A 16,302-nucleotide genomic window follows, 5' to 3' on the forward strand; every position below is an offset into this window, starting at 1 on the left:
AAAACAAGAATAGGGACCTTGGGAAACTTGGGAAATTCCTGAAGGACTGCTTTATTTTAAAACAAGATTTGCATGCAGGTTCTCAAGTTGAGTTGAAGATATCGAAGGGCCTCAGCTGAATATATTGTAGGAGGTTTTCAATAGGAATAGTGAAGCCACGGGATGTTTGGGGAAAAGAATGTAAAAATGAATAAATTAATTTGTGGCCATTGAAAGGAAAATTGAAAATATTAAGCATTCCAAAATGTTTTGATTCAAACCTGAGCTATTTATTTTAATCTGATGCTTTCACATTTCTTAAGGTCACTGTAAACAAAAGTGGAGCTTTCAAGCTTTCATTGAAAAATGATTTTCCACAATTAATACATTTTGACTATCTCCTTATTACTTTATCTGGAGAGCTAATAAATGACAAATGACATGCATTTTTCATGACTCTGCATTTCAGTTATTTATCAAGTTACGTCTAACATTTCAGTTGCCTTTAACAACTACCTGGAAAAATCAATATCTGATAGGACTCCACGGTGTGTAACAAAGTATATAAGCATGAAGTTCGTATTGCTTGGTCTCAATTTGTCACTTCAAACCATCTGACTTAGAAGTGACTCTTAAATCCTCTTGTCATTTCACTGTTACCTGATTTGCAGGAATCCAAGACTTAAGCAAACATGTCCAGCCCCAGTGAGGCAGAACTCATTCACATGTTTAAGGGGATTCCCTTTACCATCAGGTCTTCTCCAGAACTTTTAAAATCCTTGGATACTTTTGATGCTAGAGAAGATGATATCCTTTTGGTTTCCTATCCCAAATCTGGTAAGTTCAACTTTTAGATGTTAATTGTAAGAAGTGTCAATTGTTTGTTTCATGTTTTCCACTTAAACTGCTTGGGAAATGTCTGTGTACAAGAAACAAGGAAAGATGTTTTAGTATGTGAATATATTATTCTGTCAGTAAGTGTTCAAATTACAAAAAAATATGAGTCGTTTATCTAAATTTTGATTCTTTAATTGAAAATAATCTCAGGTATTTTCATATTGGAAAGCAAATAAATATTTATTTCTTGTAAGCAAAATCTGTACTTGAAGGATTTTCCTAAGGACTTTCTACATTCAATTATGAGCAAGTCAAGAGTTGTATTAAGTTATTTGTATGGCTCTTGGCTGTAGATTTATTCATTTCTTATTCCCTCTCCCCCCCACCTGACTCACACACAGAAGAACACCAAAGAAGAAGCTCAATCAGTACTTCCCAAATATACAGACTCGTTAGTATAAGGAAAAAAAACCCCAGGTTATTCTCAAATTAATGATAAAAATAATATAACCTCTCAGCTGACAAGCAGTTTGTCTCATGAGATTGTTTTGGTACCAATATTAACACTTCTCACAGAGTTACTTTGTACTTCAGCTACAGCCCTACTTTTCCCAGTATTTGTACATTTGGAGCCAACAAGATTATTCAGTTACGTAGAGTTTCTTGAGTCTGGGCGATTAGAAGTATTGCTCGTGCACTAGCAAGCTGTTTCAATATGCAAAACGCATGTTCCACATATTTTCTCAATAACAAATCTTCCTTTTTTTCTTTTTTTTTGTTCCTTGAAATTACTTTTCTGCAGGCACTCACTGGCTTGCAGGAGTTACAGCAAAGCTTTACAATACTCAAGTTACACTAACATCACCCATTGAATTTGGAGACATATCCAAACTGGAGGAACTGAATAAACTCTCATCAAAGAGAATCATCCCAACGCACTTAGACTACAACATGTTACCTCTAAATTTTAAGAAAAAAAAATGCAAGGTAAGGCCAAAAGATATAAAAGCAGTAAGATATGTTGTGTCTATTAGGTATCTATCTTGACTTGTTGTTCCTTAATAATTGTCAAATGATTTACAGTTTCCAGAAGTGGTTTGCTATGAATTTTGGAGACGCAGCTGACCAGCAGTCGAAGGCAGCGTGAGCAGAGACTTGGGCTAGGGACTGGGATCTGCTCCTGCCCCACTGCTCCCACGGGGTGATCTGTATACCAGGCACCACACAAAATACAACATCAGCTTCTTTCAATCAGAAATATATTATTAGGGATTGGGGTTGTTCTCATGGCCCCACGTCCTAGTGGCTGGAGCATTTGCTTAGAAAATAGTTATCTTGGGTCCTTACAGGCTGTTCTGGGAGTGGAGATACTCTGCCCCTCCTACTGAAGCTTTGTGAAGACCCTGTGAAGGAGATATTGGGGAGACAGATAAGGATTGAAATGTGGGAGGCGGATTCAGACCACAGTTTTGGGTTCCTCACATGCTAATGTGGGAGGTCTTTAAAAAAATCAGCTTTGGCCATCAGATTTTAGGTTAGAAGTTCAAAATTTCAGAATTACTCAGATCCAGACTTTTGGGACAAGGCTAATTTGAACGAAAGGCCAAAATTTATGTTTTGCAGCTGTCCTGTGAATATTAGTAAATGGTTTTGTGTGTTAGATTTATGAGATAGTATACTGACTCACGAGTTAAAGTGAACACAGCCTCTTTCATAAAACATAAACACTACCCAGCTGCAGGAAACACACCTCTGTCCACATGGAATTGTTTACTAACCACTACTGACTCCTGCCTAACCAGGGACAAATATATTTCTACCTTAATGGCATGGTCACCTCCTAAAGGAAAGCATTTTGATGCTGCAAACTGCCTGTGAAAATGCTACATTTATACGCAGAGTTCCTCTAAAATAAAGGAAGGATATTATCATTAGTAACCATATCATCTTCATTTACAGATGATCTACATCAGCAGAAATCCAAAAGATACTGCAGTTTCCATGTATCATTACTACAGAGATAACCCAAACCTTCCCACTGTAGACACCTGGACTGCTTTCTTTGACTTGTTCTTAAAAGGAGATGGTAAGGATAAATGTTATGTTTTCTCCTTGCAGTTTACATTAGCTTATTATGGCCAGAAAGAGTTAAGAAATGTGAACTGTGTGAAAACTCCTTTTTGAACTACTTATTCATATGGCTTTAGTTGGGGTTTTCTTTCAGGATAAATTCTAATGCCAAGCTAAACAAGAGCAAATAATAGGATGCTATCTTCATCCCTGCAAGGAGACATTTTGATAAGCGGCTGCATTATTTCAACACAACCGCTCTTTGCGGGGTTTTGCTGTTCTTTGACATCTCTGTTAAAAAACATATTCTCACAGACAAGCGACCGATTTCAGTTTTTCCGACAAACATTCCGAAACCCCTGACAATTTGTTGATTCTGACGCGGATTCGCCTGTGCTAAAACATTTCCGACCTTGCCCTGTGACCCGCAGTAACAGACTGCTTCCCACCAAGAACTCATGTTTGCCCTGCGATAGAGGAGGTATGCGGATACAGCTCCTCCCGAGCAGACGTAAGGGCAGCCGGGCTCGCCGCGGCCAGCTCCTGTCCTCGGCCGGCGGGCCGGTAGGGCAAGGGCTCTGTTCGAAGGTGCTCAGCCGGCAATACCTGGGTGAAGCACAGGCAACGGGGCGCACGGGGGGACCATCCCCAGGCTGCGCCGAGAGCTGTGCTGGCGGGTGTAGCGCCTTCTCCCGTCCTGAAGACAGCCGCGGGTGGCCCTTCCAAGGGAGTCTAGATACTGCCATAAAGCCCTCCTGCACACCGTCTGCCCGATCTGTCGTCTTAGTAGTGGGGTCCAGGGACCAAGGACAAGAGCGAGACTTCTATGACTAGCAGTGGTGGCATGGAAGCTGACAACAGGACCACGTTCCAGCTATCCACTCCCATTTTCAGTGTTTTATTACTCCTTTCGGAACACGTGTTTCTGCTGTATAACCATGGTGATGATAACAGCAACAATGATAGATCAGCCTGAAAACTTGGAAAGAAAAGGGCCATTGCATTCATCAAGGGCTTACATCAAAGCTCCAGAAGTCAATTCGGCTACTGGCTTGTGTGGACTTTGGCTCAGATCTCGTGTTCCTAGTTCAGAGCAGCCCTAAGGCACGTGCTTCAGTGATGTGCAGGATCTTGGCTTGTTTAGTAGCTACTCCGAGCATACAATAGTGAAAAAAAGAAGAGAGGGTTACATTAAATTTTAAAAGCATCTCCCATTTATCTGTAAACTAGAGGCCACCTTCTATTTTCTGTGTGCTTATGCATCGCATAAAAAGATAACTACGTTGGTTACAACAGAAATTTATGTAAGAGGTGATACTGAGAGAGAGAGTTTGTCATTTTTGCTCCCAATAGAAACTTATGAAGGTTATGATGCTCGATTCAGATCCTGTAGTACTCTTGCAGAGTTAAACTCAGTTCAGAACAAGGGTGAGGACACACAGAGACTGCTGGGATGCTGCCCCTGGAGTCTCTGAGGCTGTATGCTGTACCCCTGAAGCCAACAGGGCTATTCTATGCTATCGTTGGCCACATCCCCGGTGTGGCTGACCAGGAGAGCAGAATTTAATTGAACACTGTGGAGCACGCATGCCTTGCAGTTAAACAGTGCTTTGTGTGCGGGAGACGGCTACAGACTGAAGCATTCAGCAAAATACTTAATTACTTCTCAAGGTTTGCAACCAAAATGATGCCCATTACAGTATTATACTTTTCTGGTAGCAGTCATAAAGCAAAGTCACAGTTCTGGAGAATGCTTGCTGTGATTGCTCTGTCCAAGCCTCTTCTCATCAACCTACAGGAGTCTTTCAACTCAGCTTTCAATGCAGTCCATCTTGTCTTTCAACCAGAAAGGTCAGAATTTTGTTTTTTAAAAGAAAGCTGAAATTTATCTCTCCTCCCATGGTTCACCAAAAGGTGCATTCAGACAAAACAAGTACTATGAGTCAACTATAAAACCGCGTTATCTGTGTTGTTGGCTGAACGATGTATGTACATAACTTCTTTACATAATTCTTCTTTGACTTTTAAAAATAATATGGATTTCCCTCTGCTGGGACAAAACAGAGCTAACAGTGGGCTCCATTTAACAGACTCCTTATTTCGTTTCCTTGTGAAGTGATCGTATTTCTAGCTGTGACCACAGACATGCAGACATTTGCTGCGATACTCAGACTTTGTTAGGCCAGTACGTTTTCCTTCATTACTGGCCTTTCCTTAGATTTGGAGGCTGTTTCCACTACAGAATCATATCTCAGAGCAGTATCTTCATCTCTGATACAAAAACAAATTCCAAAAAGAATGGTCACCTCTTTGGATTGTAAGTTTGAGTCACTTCACAAAAAGAATTGAATCTGGTGTAGAGGAATACAGGGTACATGTTACAAAGGGATCATTCCCCTAAATGTATGATGTACCTAACATCAGAGTTATTTATGAATAAAGTTTATATCAATCTCTTTTGCATGGGCTTTCTCTTCAGTTGTCTGCGGATCCTGGTTTGATCATTTCCTAAGTTGGGAAGAACATGCAAATGACAAAAACATCCTGTTTTTGTTCTACGAAGACATGAAGAAGGTAAATATACTCTCTGCTTTTATTTCAGAATGCATTACTTGTAAATTAACATCATTAAAATATCAAAGAGCAAATTATAATGAAAAAGGAGAAAGAAGGAAAATGTGAATGTATGTCTTTGGGCATATTTTATATTTGCATAGAACTTTACATTAGTGAGCTGATTCTGACTGCACAAGTTATATAAAATATCAAATCCTGTGAGAGTTGCATTTCATAGATGCAGGATTGGGACACATATTACATGATTTTCCCCAGGCTACAGAAAGAATTTTAAGTTCCTCATTATTGGTCCTATGGAAAGATCAACCAAGGACATCTGTTGAGGGCCACACATTAACTTGCTATACCTGACATTTCAGGTGAAATTTTCAAAAAGGGACATAAGACAACACAACTACTCATGGTCCGTGGGACTTGTGCTCCCAATAAAGAAGAAAATTAGAGGCTAGGGGGGCAGGAAAAAAGTTTTTATGAAATGAAGTTACTATGCAGAAAACTCAAATACCAATACTTTAGCTTTCAGAGAATGAATTTTGGGGTGAATAGAAAACACTTTCTAGTGTTTCCATTAAAACAGTTTTGTTCATTTGGGGGCTGGGGAAGTCCACTACAAGGAATATAAAAAAGCCATTTTGGATCCTTGAGTCACTTGTTGGATCTCTAGATATAGCACCTCAATGAAATAAGCTACTTACACAGAAGCCGAGCTTTGAGTATTTCTCTATTCCCAGTGAAACAATTCTGAGACAGGAGAACACTGCCTGAACTAGGAGTAAAAATGGCAATGTAGCTGTATTTGATATCAAATCATTGGCATTTACTCATTTCTGTGAGTCTGGGTAAGAGGGGAATCAGGTTTACTGTACCTGTCATCCACACAGTCTAATGACATGTCTAGCTTTGTTTGAAAGCAAATAAATGTGTGATAAACTTGAGAGGTAATAAAAAGGAACATTTTCATATCAACTAGAAGTCTGATAATCAGCTCAGAAATACAAAAGCTTCATTTTTCTTGTACCTCAGGATCTCCCTAAGATTGTAAAGGAAATTAGTCTGTTCCTGGGTTTAAACGTCAGTGACAATGATATCCAAGACATCTGCAAGAAGTCCTCTTTCTCAGAGATGAAAAGCGACACAGAGAAGGAAAACAGCGATCCCAGTCACACCGTTTGTGCACTGACATCCAACAGGAGGCTGATTTTCCGAAAAGGTAAGTTCCCTGGGCCGGGCTTAACACAGCAGAAGGAGCGGGAATGCAGCCAGAGGCCACAGTCCAGGTCTTTCCCAGGCTGTAGTGACGCTTTGGGTCAGCCCTGGGAAGCAGTGACAGGCACCTTCAATTTGAAACCATCTTAAAAATCACTTTCTAAGTAAGTTCTCTGGTTGCAAATGCATGCTTATACTAGAGAAGCACAGAGTCGTCTGAACAACAGTCTGACTAATATTGCTCCATGGGAGCTTTTGAGCTAAAAGGAAAGGTTCATGAAGCATTACTCTTTATCTGTCCTTTTTTATCTAAAAGTTGACCACCTTAGTCTTTTACAACATGTCCCCTCGATATCACCTGCGAAGGTCACTTAGTTTACTAGAATGAGAAAGAGCGAGACACATTCCTTCCGAAGGAGACTGCTCGTAGCCTTTATCCCCCGTACCACCTCTTATCTTATTGAAATGTTCCTGGAAAAGGAATATGCTGACCATGACAACAATGAAAGAATGGATGACTCAGTCACCTGATGGCCTTAGAGGTAGCCTTCAAACCTTGGCCAAACTGGAATCCATGGTAAAATCTTCAACAGTGCTTAGCTCAAATGTGACTTTAAAATACCTGCAGGAGCTCTTTTCTTGCTCCTGACATTTCAGAAGCTTCCTCGGATTTGGATAATAAGTAAATCAAAACCACCATGTTTAGATGGATTTTGATTATTTTTACTTAGTTAATTTTTGAACAATAATTGACAGTTTAAAACTCAGAGTTGTTTCAATTAATAAATAGGGAAATGGTACATTTTGCTAATTCAGAATGTTTTTACCAGTGAGCTGAAGCAAATGCCAAAATACCATCTGACAGTAAAAACCAACCAACCAAAAAACTCAGATACACTTTTCTAAGTCAGTGAACTTTGACAAAGCTATGTTGAAAAATTTGAAAAATCCCAACAGTTTGACTTCCAAGTAGTTCCTATGCAAATCCCAGGGTCTTAGCTAGCTTCAGGCAGTTTAGGGAAGATTTATAGGTAGATGTTATTCTTCAGGCTCTCTTTTCTTGTCCTTGTTGTCTGGAATGCTGTTTTAGTCAGCAGTTCTGGGATGCAGGGTCTTTAGAGGATGCACATGAGGGGAAACTGTAAGCATTGTCTCATTAAAATATGTCAGTTTAAAAACCAATTTCCTGTTTGCTCCAACTGGGTAACAGTTGAAACACTTTACTGAACATGAGTGTGCATGGTCACCTACAAGTAGCTACCTGCCCACTTAAGTAGAAGGACATCTCATCCGTAGAAAGCCCTAGAGATTAGGAGTGGGTGTGAGGGTGGGATTCATCCATCAGGTCACTCTGGGCTCCTTTTTTAGGAGTCTTCTTTAGTCAACAGAGAGATATACCTGATTTTGAGGCACCATTCATTTGATGTGTTTTAGATGTTGACTAGGATGAGATGAATTTCCTGAAGCCAGGAAATAATAATTTCCCTCTATTGACTGTGAAAGAGCCCAGGCGGAGACCTTTAACTGCATACCACATCTAAGGTGTGGCAAGATGCCTCTCTGATGAAATGACCGAGAGCTTTAATTCCATCTAGGAAACATGCTGCTGTCCATGTACCACTTAGTGTTGTTGGCACTAACCAAGTCTGAGGCTGAGGGTTTAACACTCTTTATGGATGGTGATCCAGCTGCTTCCATCAGAGTCTCACCAGACCAAAAAAACAGTTACTCACGATCATGACCTACCACAGAGACTATGGCTAATAATATATTAATAATTTGTGCCAACTGCAACATTAACAAAACTGGACTCCCTTTAATTCATTTTCTGCACTATATATTGCTAGCCTCACTGTTCTTTTTCTGCTCCTGGTCTCCTAGGCGCTGTTGGTGATTGGAAGAACCATTTCACCCCAAAACAGAATCGAAGGTTTGAGGAGATATTTAATGAGAAAATGAAACTCAGCAAAATGGCAAAAAGTCTCACCTATGAATTTTGAGTCCATGTGAAGAACAATATCCAGTTATCAATAAACACGAATACAGCAATTGGTGGGAAATTCTGAATGGGGGCTCCCATTCAGTTTACAATCTTCCCAATAGAAAGGATTGTAAACATGAGATTTTTGAGGATGGGAAAATTCTGACACAATGGCAGAGCTGAACTCAGTTTTCAGTGGGCAGATGTGTATGGTTTTACAGAGTCAGGTGTCAGACCCATTTTTCTACAACCAAATCTACTTTATAATTTATTTATTTTTTGCTCTAGAGGGATACAAATGGACTTCTTAGATCTGATTTAGCAATTTTACCTAAGATGTTAAGAAAAAAACAAAACACAAACCCATAAGAATCTGAATATATAAAAAGCCTAAAAACACATCATAAGAAAATGACCAAAGATTTGACCCCAGACTCGCTCCCTCCCTGATGTACCATGATTTGGAAAGTGCCTATCTCATCGGATTTTGTTATTGATACTGAAGTTGAAAACTGCAGCTGTACATTTGAAGATTTGGGGTGAAGCTTGTTTATAAAATGTCTTTTTTTTTTTATACAATACATAGTTCTTTGATGTAACTTATTTCTGGGTTAGGTGCTGCATAGTGTTTGTGTTTTACATGAAACTGATATAAATCCATGTAAATTTCTGCACCATAAATTTGGGACTGTAAACATTTTTTTTTTCTGTTTGACTTTCTTCCTGCAAAATGCTTGTTTCCAGTGTTTTGATGAGAACCATTTTACTTCACAGTCCTTGTGCAATAGAATTCAACAGTTCCACTGTGGCAAACAAACCACTACTCAGAGACAGTTTACTCTGAACACGACTTACTTATTTACCCTGCCCTGATAAGACAGATTTTCCAAGAATCAGCTGTCTGTGTTCACATCCTAGGGACTGTTCTCGGAACCTAGTGAAGGTTTATTCCATGATGTGTTTTTTGTCCTCACCTTCAAACTGCTTTGCAGGCTGGCTTTCAGGACTCTTCTCCCCAAACTAGCTCTCCCCAACCATACAATTCCAAGGCATCAGCAGGCAGAAAAAACATAGCACAAGCTGATCGCAAAGAAAGTCATGCAGACAAGCATGATTACTCTGCCTTGACTCCTGTGTGCTCTGAAGGTACAGATCTGTAAGGCAAGCTCATCCCTGGGAGTGTTGGTTCTCAAAAGCTGAGGTATGGCCTTACTTACAGTGAACACTAGTGCTCTCTCTGGTCACGTACTTCACACTTGCCACACAACCCTTTCATTTCTTACCTTGCTTGTGCAAGCTGACATCAATACCTACGGATTTTGCATCTGCACAAATGATGCAGAAGTTACACACTGAGGAGATCAGCGAGAGAAAAGCCTGTTTGACTGCAGGTCCTTGCCATTTACCAATTCAACGCAATTTAAGGGAGAAGCTGCCCTGAGCACTGTTTTATGCAAATGACCTATTTGGAAACCAGAAGTTTGCGTTGCTTTGCTCTTCTGACACTAAAATCACTCTTTCTCCCTCTAAAATGCCACGAAACACTGTTGCCCTCCTTTCAGGTGTCATTCTTCCACTATTAATAAACAGCAAGAGATCAGTTAATGAAGATGCTTGAACATTTTACTTAAAGACTTGTTTTTTCTCGACCTCTGAGTATGGAAAAAAGCCAAAGGGTCCCTGGGCAAATGAAGTTTGCAAGCGAGTTTAACTGCATTAAGATGACTGCTATAAGCAGCATTTATATGTATATTCAGAATATGAAACTGTGTGTGAAGGGGCAGGGTGAGGACATGTCATGTGGATCAACGAGGGGGTTAAAGCACACAGTCCTGAACTGGCTGAAGGGATAGCATTAGAATATAAGGTAGTGAGTGTTTTGTCAGCTGTCTGACCTCTAGCACTGCACTGCAGAGTTAAATGGACTTTTAAAATAAAGTTCCTCTCAGTAACACTTTGCACTTACACAGCATTTTTAACCTCCAAGTGCTTTAAATACAGCTTTACTCCAGCTTTACACAATGCAGCCACACCTGAGGTAGAGTGCAGCAACTGGCTGGCAGTAAGTAAGAGCCTGAAAAAGAAAGCAGCGTCTGCTAGTAAAACTGCAGGGTAGCAGGTCTAGCCTAGGCACTGGCAGAGCCCAGTGCAGCTGCAGACAGCATAGCAAAACTTGCCTGTGTCAGAGGTCCAGAAAGCTAGGCTGGGCACTGTTCCTAAAGGATAGCGATATGTGATGGCAGCTACTAGCAACCAGGGTCTCCCAGCAGCTGCTACGCCTACCTTTTCGTCCATCCTCTTTGCTCTTGCTCTCCCCACTGCGCTGCTACTCTCCCTCCCCTTCCTATGACTGCAGCAGAGGGATTCAAACTGAATTTTTCAAAGAATTGTCAATCTGGCTCCACAAGTCATTTTGGCAGGTCATGGAGATATTAAAAAATTTTCAAAACTTCCATAGTAAGATGTTATAAAAATGTCTCTTCGCCTCTCCATTTTTCTTTCTTTTATTCTATGGCAGTTAAAATTTTTCGAGCAAGAGAAATTTCAGCCCTACAAAACACAAAAATACTGGTCCAAAATGTAAGTAGACCACAGCAATGCCAGGTTTGGAAGAAACAAAGCCCTGTGCAACCTCTATTACATGTAAATGGTTACAATACTGCTTTCCTATTCGGGTAACATATTCTACCTTCCTAAGGGCTCTTCTCAAGATTGATTTAATTACAGAGGACAGCATTAAACATTTATGCCATCAGAGCTGAGATGTGAGGCTTCTAGCTGTTCTTGTCGAAGTTAGCCTGCTTTGCTTGCTACCCAGGCTTATCTGGCCTTTGGGTGAGATGGGAAAGAGCATTTGGGAGGCCAGAAATCTTGTGGCAGGAACACATAAATTCCAGGCCTTGCTTCAAGGACCTTTTCCCTGAAAACATCACGCAACCTTCTTCTAAAGTAGCTCTCAGAGAAGAACAGGTGCCGAGGTGAACATCCTAGCAACCTGACTTTAAGTCACATTAGTTCTGATACAATGAGTTTGATGCTTAAAGCAGTTTATTGGAGGAAACAATGACTGTTGAAAAAAAAATCTCTCTGAATAGCTTCAGGAACACCTTGTAGAAGATGCAAGTGAGTCTGGAGAAGTGAGGGGGGAAGAGCAGGCGGGGGAAGGAATCTGAGCCAGTTCTGGTAATCTTTGAAGCCAGAAGTCATAGGAAAATAGAGAAGACTAAGGAGATCAGTTGGTGGGTTTCTGCACTGGGTCTAAGTAGAGCAGAGATGCTCAGGGGATCAAGACAAGGGTTTACTTGTAACCACCTGGCAGCTGGCAAAGTAAACGTGGAGGACCAGAAGGAATTTCCATGGGGCTTGCTTCATGACCAGCCCATGAGACAGGAAAGAGAGTCAGAGACCACTGACAAGGAGGCAGGGGCACTCCTGCTGCAAAGACCCAGTGGGCATGGGACAGGAGGAATCAAGCCTGACAGAAAAGGCTCAGCGTGGGGGTGAAGGCGATTGCTGAAAGACCATGCTCAGAAAGGGGGAAAAGGACTGAGCGGCCATATCACTCTTTCACCAGTTCCGGCCTCACAGGTGACCACAACCCACCTTCTTTCAAGGGACCAGCAACCACAAGAGACGATTCTGCAGCAACTTCTCTAATAACTTTGATAGGAGACAGTTGTCCCCTTTTCCCAAATCTGTTCACCCATCCTGCATGCCACAGAGGATAAACTGTAGGAAAGGACAGTGTAAGACGGTGGGCGTGCATGGCGAGACATTGCCTTTCCCAGGCCCCCGCAGAAGAGGCTCCTCCTTGGCCAAGCAGAGAGGAGCGGTGAGAGGAGCGGTGGCATCTCACGGCCCCAACAGGGAGCGAGCGGGAGCACCCAACAGCTGCTCGAGTGGAAAACGCGGTGACAGAAAAGCGTGAAGTCACAAATTACATTGCCCTGCCTCCTTTCGGCCTCTCTCCAAACTGGTCCTGCAGGCCAACGCTAAATGGAGAAAGAGCCACCTTGGAAACAACTGCAACCCCCTAGCAGCAGAGACATGTCCACTCCAGCATGGGCTCTGCAGCCATCCAGGCTTTCTGCCAGTAAAATGGGAAGCAGCGCTGCCTCTGAAAGGAACAGAAATGTTTGTTCTTCACTGACATCTATTGACCGCAGTGTTCTAACTGCAAAGCTCTGCACAACAATTAGGCATTCATTTTCGCAGGCTGCTGCGGGGCTCAAAAGCAGAAGCAGACTCTGAAGGGAATCAGACACAGGTTTGATGGGAGCAGGTTTGTCTCTGGGTAGCTAGGGACGGTCCTGATGCACAGCCTGCTTATGAAGTCCTTCGTTTCTGACTGCCAGTGTCTGCGAGGATGCACCTGGGAATGATCAATCTGCACCACTCAGAATCTAATAGCAGCCACAGTAGAGACAGGATGATGGGACAGATGATGGCATGCATGTGTAAGCAAATATTGACGCTTAGGAGTAATAAAAGCAGATTTTCCTCTTCTGCCTGCAAGGCTTTTCACTAAGACAAAGGACAACTGTGGTTTGTTGTTCTCTGTCATTTGTGACCTTGGTAAACTACTCAGATCTAATCCAACAGCCAGGTAGGTATCACTGTGCTGTTCAAACTGCAGTTAGTTGCCTAGCTACTTAAGAGGGATGAGGAATTAATCAGTCTACAGCATTGCCTACTGGCTAAATTAAGGATTTACCTACATCCCAATTAAAAAAAAAAAAAAAAAGTACAGCAGGACTCCATTGGCAGGTAAATGAAATGCAATATAAAGCTAGCTTGTACATCTCTGTGCTATCCAAGCTCAGACATCAATGAAATGACAGCAGCTTAATTGAAGCAGCCCAGACTTGAGTTCCCCTCTTCTTGGCAGGGGCACCAGTACAGAGGCACTGCAAGGCACAGATCCAGTTAGCTCGCTGTTCTCTACAATGCCATGCACTGCCTGCAACTTTACCCTGAAAAGCCCTGAAATCTCTTGGCTTTCATTGTAAGTCAAATGTGTGCTTTCTTTAAACAAACAAATAAGAAACTTCGTGAGCTTTGCTCCTACAAGCTGCAAGGTGCTCAATGACATGATAGTAAAAACCTGGCAGTGTATGAAGCATACTAGAGCAAGTAGTAAAAAGCAGCATGGCTTGCAGACAGCCCACAGTTTTTTTACAGTGAGAGTGCACAAAAGACACAAGGATGTTGATATACTGATGTGGTGAGTCAGGACTAGGGCTTGTTTGCGAGTCATCAGAACTACTGCCCATAAAACCCTTTCATACTCCATTCTGGTGCAAATGTAGCTCAAGCTCCTTTAAGAGATGGCAGCATTCACAGAACTGAATGAATCCAAAGGCAGATCATGATAAACATTTTGAACTTTAAGTTCATTAAGTCAAATCAATGGGGGTGTTCTGTATTTGTCTAGGTCAGATTACTTCATCCAATTCTAGCTTTTTAGACCAGGCTTCACCTAATCAATCGCAACACTTCAGTTGGGCATCCCTGATCAGAAGGATCAGTGACTGGTGATGCATCCCCTTCCAACTTGAGCCTGTTGCCGTGGACAAGATGTAACCAGGAAAAAAAGGTGGGAGAATAAAAATAGTCACATTTTCACATGGACTGTACAGGCAATAAAACATCATGCAACTACAGGCTTAGTTAAAAGTTACATCCCTGGAAAGACTACCTCTATATTTAACTCAAGAGTAGCCATGTTAGCTCAGATATATGTCAGTTTAGCCCAGAAACTTGTCTGCAAGAGTATGTGAACAAACAGGACAAGCACATATTTTCCTGAATGTTCTCCCAACCTTAATTACATTTTGTCCAAGAACTTCCCAAGCAATTTACCATTAGAATCTATGACAGATGGATGCCGATTCAGCTGATATCATCATACTCTTACACAGTTCTGTGTGTACTTTTGCCCTATTTTCAATGAGTTTTTAAGATCAAATGATTAATTCCTACCGGTAATAGTAATGTCATGTCCTGCTCCTCACCATGTCAGAGCTATACATTGACATTTTAGAATGAACCACTGATGTACTTTGTGAAATAAGGATAAAAATCAACTTGGGTGTTTCCCATACAAAAAATTGGAGGAAGAAACCAAGGTTCAGAACCAGAGGAACCATATCAGGTGTCAGATTTGTGGAACACATGGCCAAAGGCTGTTTTAAGTGTGCTGGGGTTTTTAAATGTTTGTAAGCCATGTCCAGCTTTGGAAATCCATGAGCTGCAAATGTTTTGAGGCCACAGGAAAACTGGAAAGCACTGCCAAATAGAACATGGCAAATTTATATTCCTCAGGCATCTGCTTTTGGTCACTGCTAGCTTCTTCAGTGTCTTCCCTAGCTCCCTGTCCCTCTCAGTTTTACAGGTATCTAAAACAACTCCCTTCAGTCATCCTTCTTGCAAAACGAAGAATTTTTACTTGGCTATTGCTCATGCCGAACCCGATTCCTTCCTTTCATCATCCATTTTATCCTCCCACAACCTTTTGAGTGCTACAATCTTTTTAACATGTAAGAAACAAAACATGCAGTATTCAAGATACATGCAAATCACTGATTTATACAGCGGAATAATTACTTTTATCCTTTTTTTTTGTTCCATACACTTTTCCTAATAATTCCCAAAATTCAGTTTGTCTTTTTAGCTGCTAGCACACACTTCAAACCAATAGATATTTTTCTGGATTATAACTGCTCAGTAGAAATGGGTATTTTTTTATATATGACATTAGGATTGTTTTTTTATTAAGTTCATCTTATTATGTATATCTACCCAGTTTCATCAGCCTGCTCTTTACTAACCTGAATAATGTGTTATCATTGCCTCCACATTGCTCAATGCTTATACCCTTTTACACCTTTTTTATAAAAAATTAAAAAATCCTTCCATCTGCAAAAAGAAAATAATGGCAACCCTTTTAGGGGAAGCAGTCTGTAATGCTACAGAGGTGTGGGAGACAGCTGTAGAGTTGGACCACTCCCAAATGTTTCTCTTTCCTCCAGTATCTCTAGCAGTGGGAAAGATCTGTTAAACCAGAGCCACATATATAAACATATCTAGGATCAGAAGCGGGGATAGATAATTCTGCCCAAGAACAAGAGAGAGAAGCAAACCTACCATCCGAGGATTTTTCAGACAAGGATATTAGTGAGAAATTTTTCTAACTCATTTATGCAACAGGTTCATGCATAATAGAGTGTTTTTCTTCCACTGGACATACCTTATTACTGCTCTTATAATGCTGTCATTTAGGATAGTTAGTCCCAATGGGTATAACTAAACTTATTCGGAGTTATTTCTGGAAACAAGAAATATTGTTTGAAGAGAATACTAGTAGAAAATGTAATTTAAAAAAAAACCGCTTCCCACATGGGCTCTGGAAAAGCTAGTTAACTAATGTGTGCTCAAGGTTTAAAAGTATTAAGAACTTGAAATCACCAAGTATTATAAAATCTCTCCAATCTCAAAAGGCTGAGTTTTATATGATTCATATTGATTTGAAATGAACTAAGGTCAGAACACGTTGGATCACCTTACAGGAAATAGCACAGAACTGGAAAGATACACTGAATAGGACAAAGATCAGATAAAAATGAATTAATGTAGCCAGAAGTGGGTAAAGG

The 16,302-nt window shown here is 40.9% G+C and overlaps 1 protein-coding gene across 1 annotated transcript; it reads left to right on the forward strand.

Moving 5' to 3' along the window:
- The first annotated feature begins 629 nt into the window (after positions 1–629).
- LOC142042006 (sulfotransferase 6B1-like) lies at positions 630–8,682 on the forward strand. Its single transcript, XM_075051353.1, has 6 exons — positions 630–816; positions 1,619–1,803; positions 2,776–2,902; positions 5,366–5,460; positions 6,487–6,673; positions 8,551–8,682. Exons 1-6 carry the CDS (start codon positions 672–674, stop codon positions 8,667–8,669), a joined length of 858 nt encoding a protein of 285 aa, XP_074907454.1. The 5' UTR covers positions 630–671; the 3' UTR covers positions 8,670–8,682.
- Positions 8,683–16,302: the final 7,620 nt, after the last annotated feature.

Source organism: Buteo buteo, chromosome 19, assembly GCF_964188355.1.
Source record: "Buteo buteo chromosome 19, bButBut1.hap1.1, whole genome shotgun sequence".
Lineage (NCBI taxonomy): Eukaryota > Metazoa > Chordata > Aves > Accipitriformes > Accipitridae > Buteo > Buteo buteo.

Coding starts and splice junctions, on each gene's coding strand:
- LOC142042006 (XM_075051353.1), top strand. CDS start 672: ATGTCCAGCCCCAGTGAGGCAGAACTCATTCACATGTTTAAGGGGATT. Junction 817..1,618: donor GGTTTCCTATCCCAAATCTG/GTAAGTTCAACT, acceptor ACTTTTCTGCAG/GCACTCACTGGCTTGCAGGA. Junction 6,674..8,550: donor GAGGCTGATTTTCCGAAAAG/GTAAGTTCCCTG, acceptor CTGGTCTCCTAG/GCGCTGTTGGTGATTGGAAG.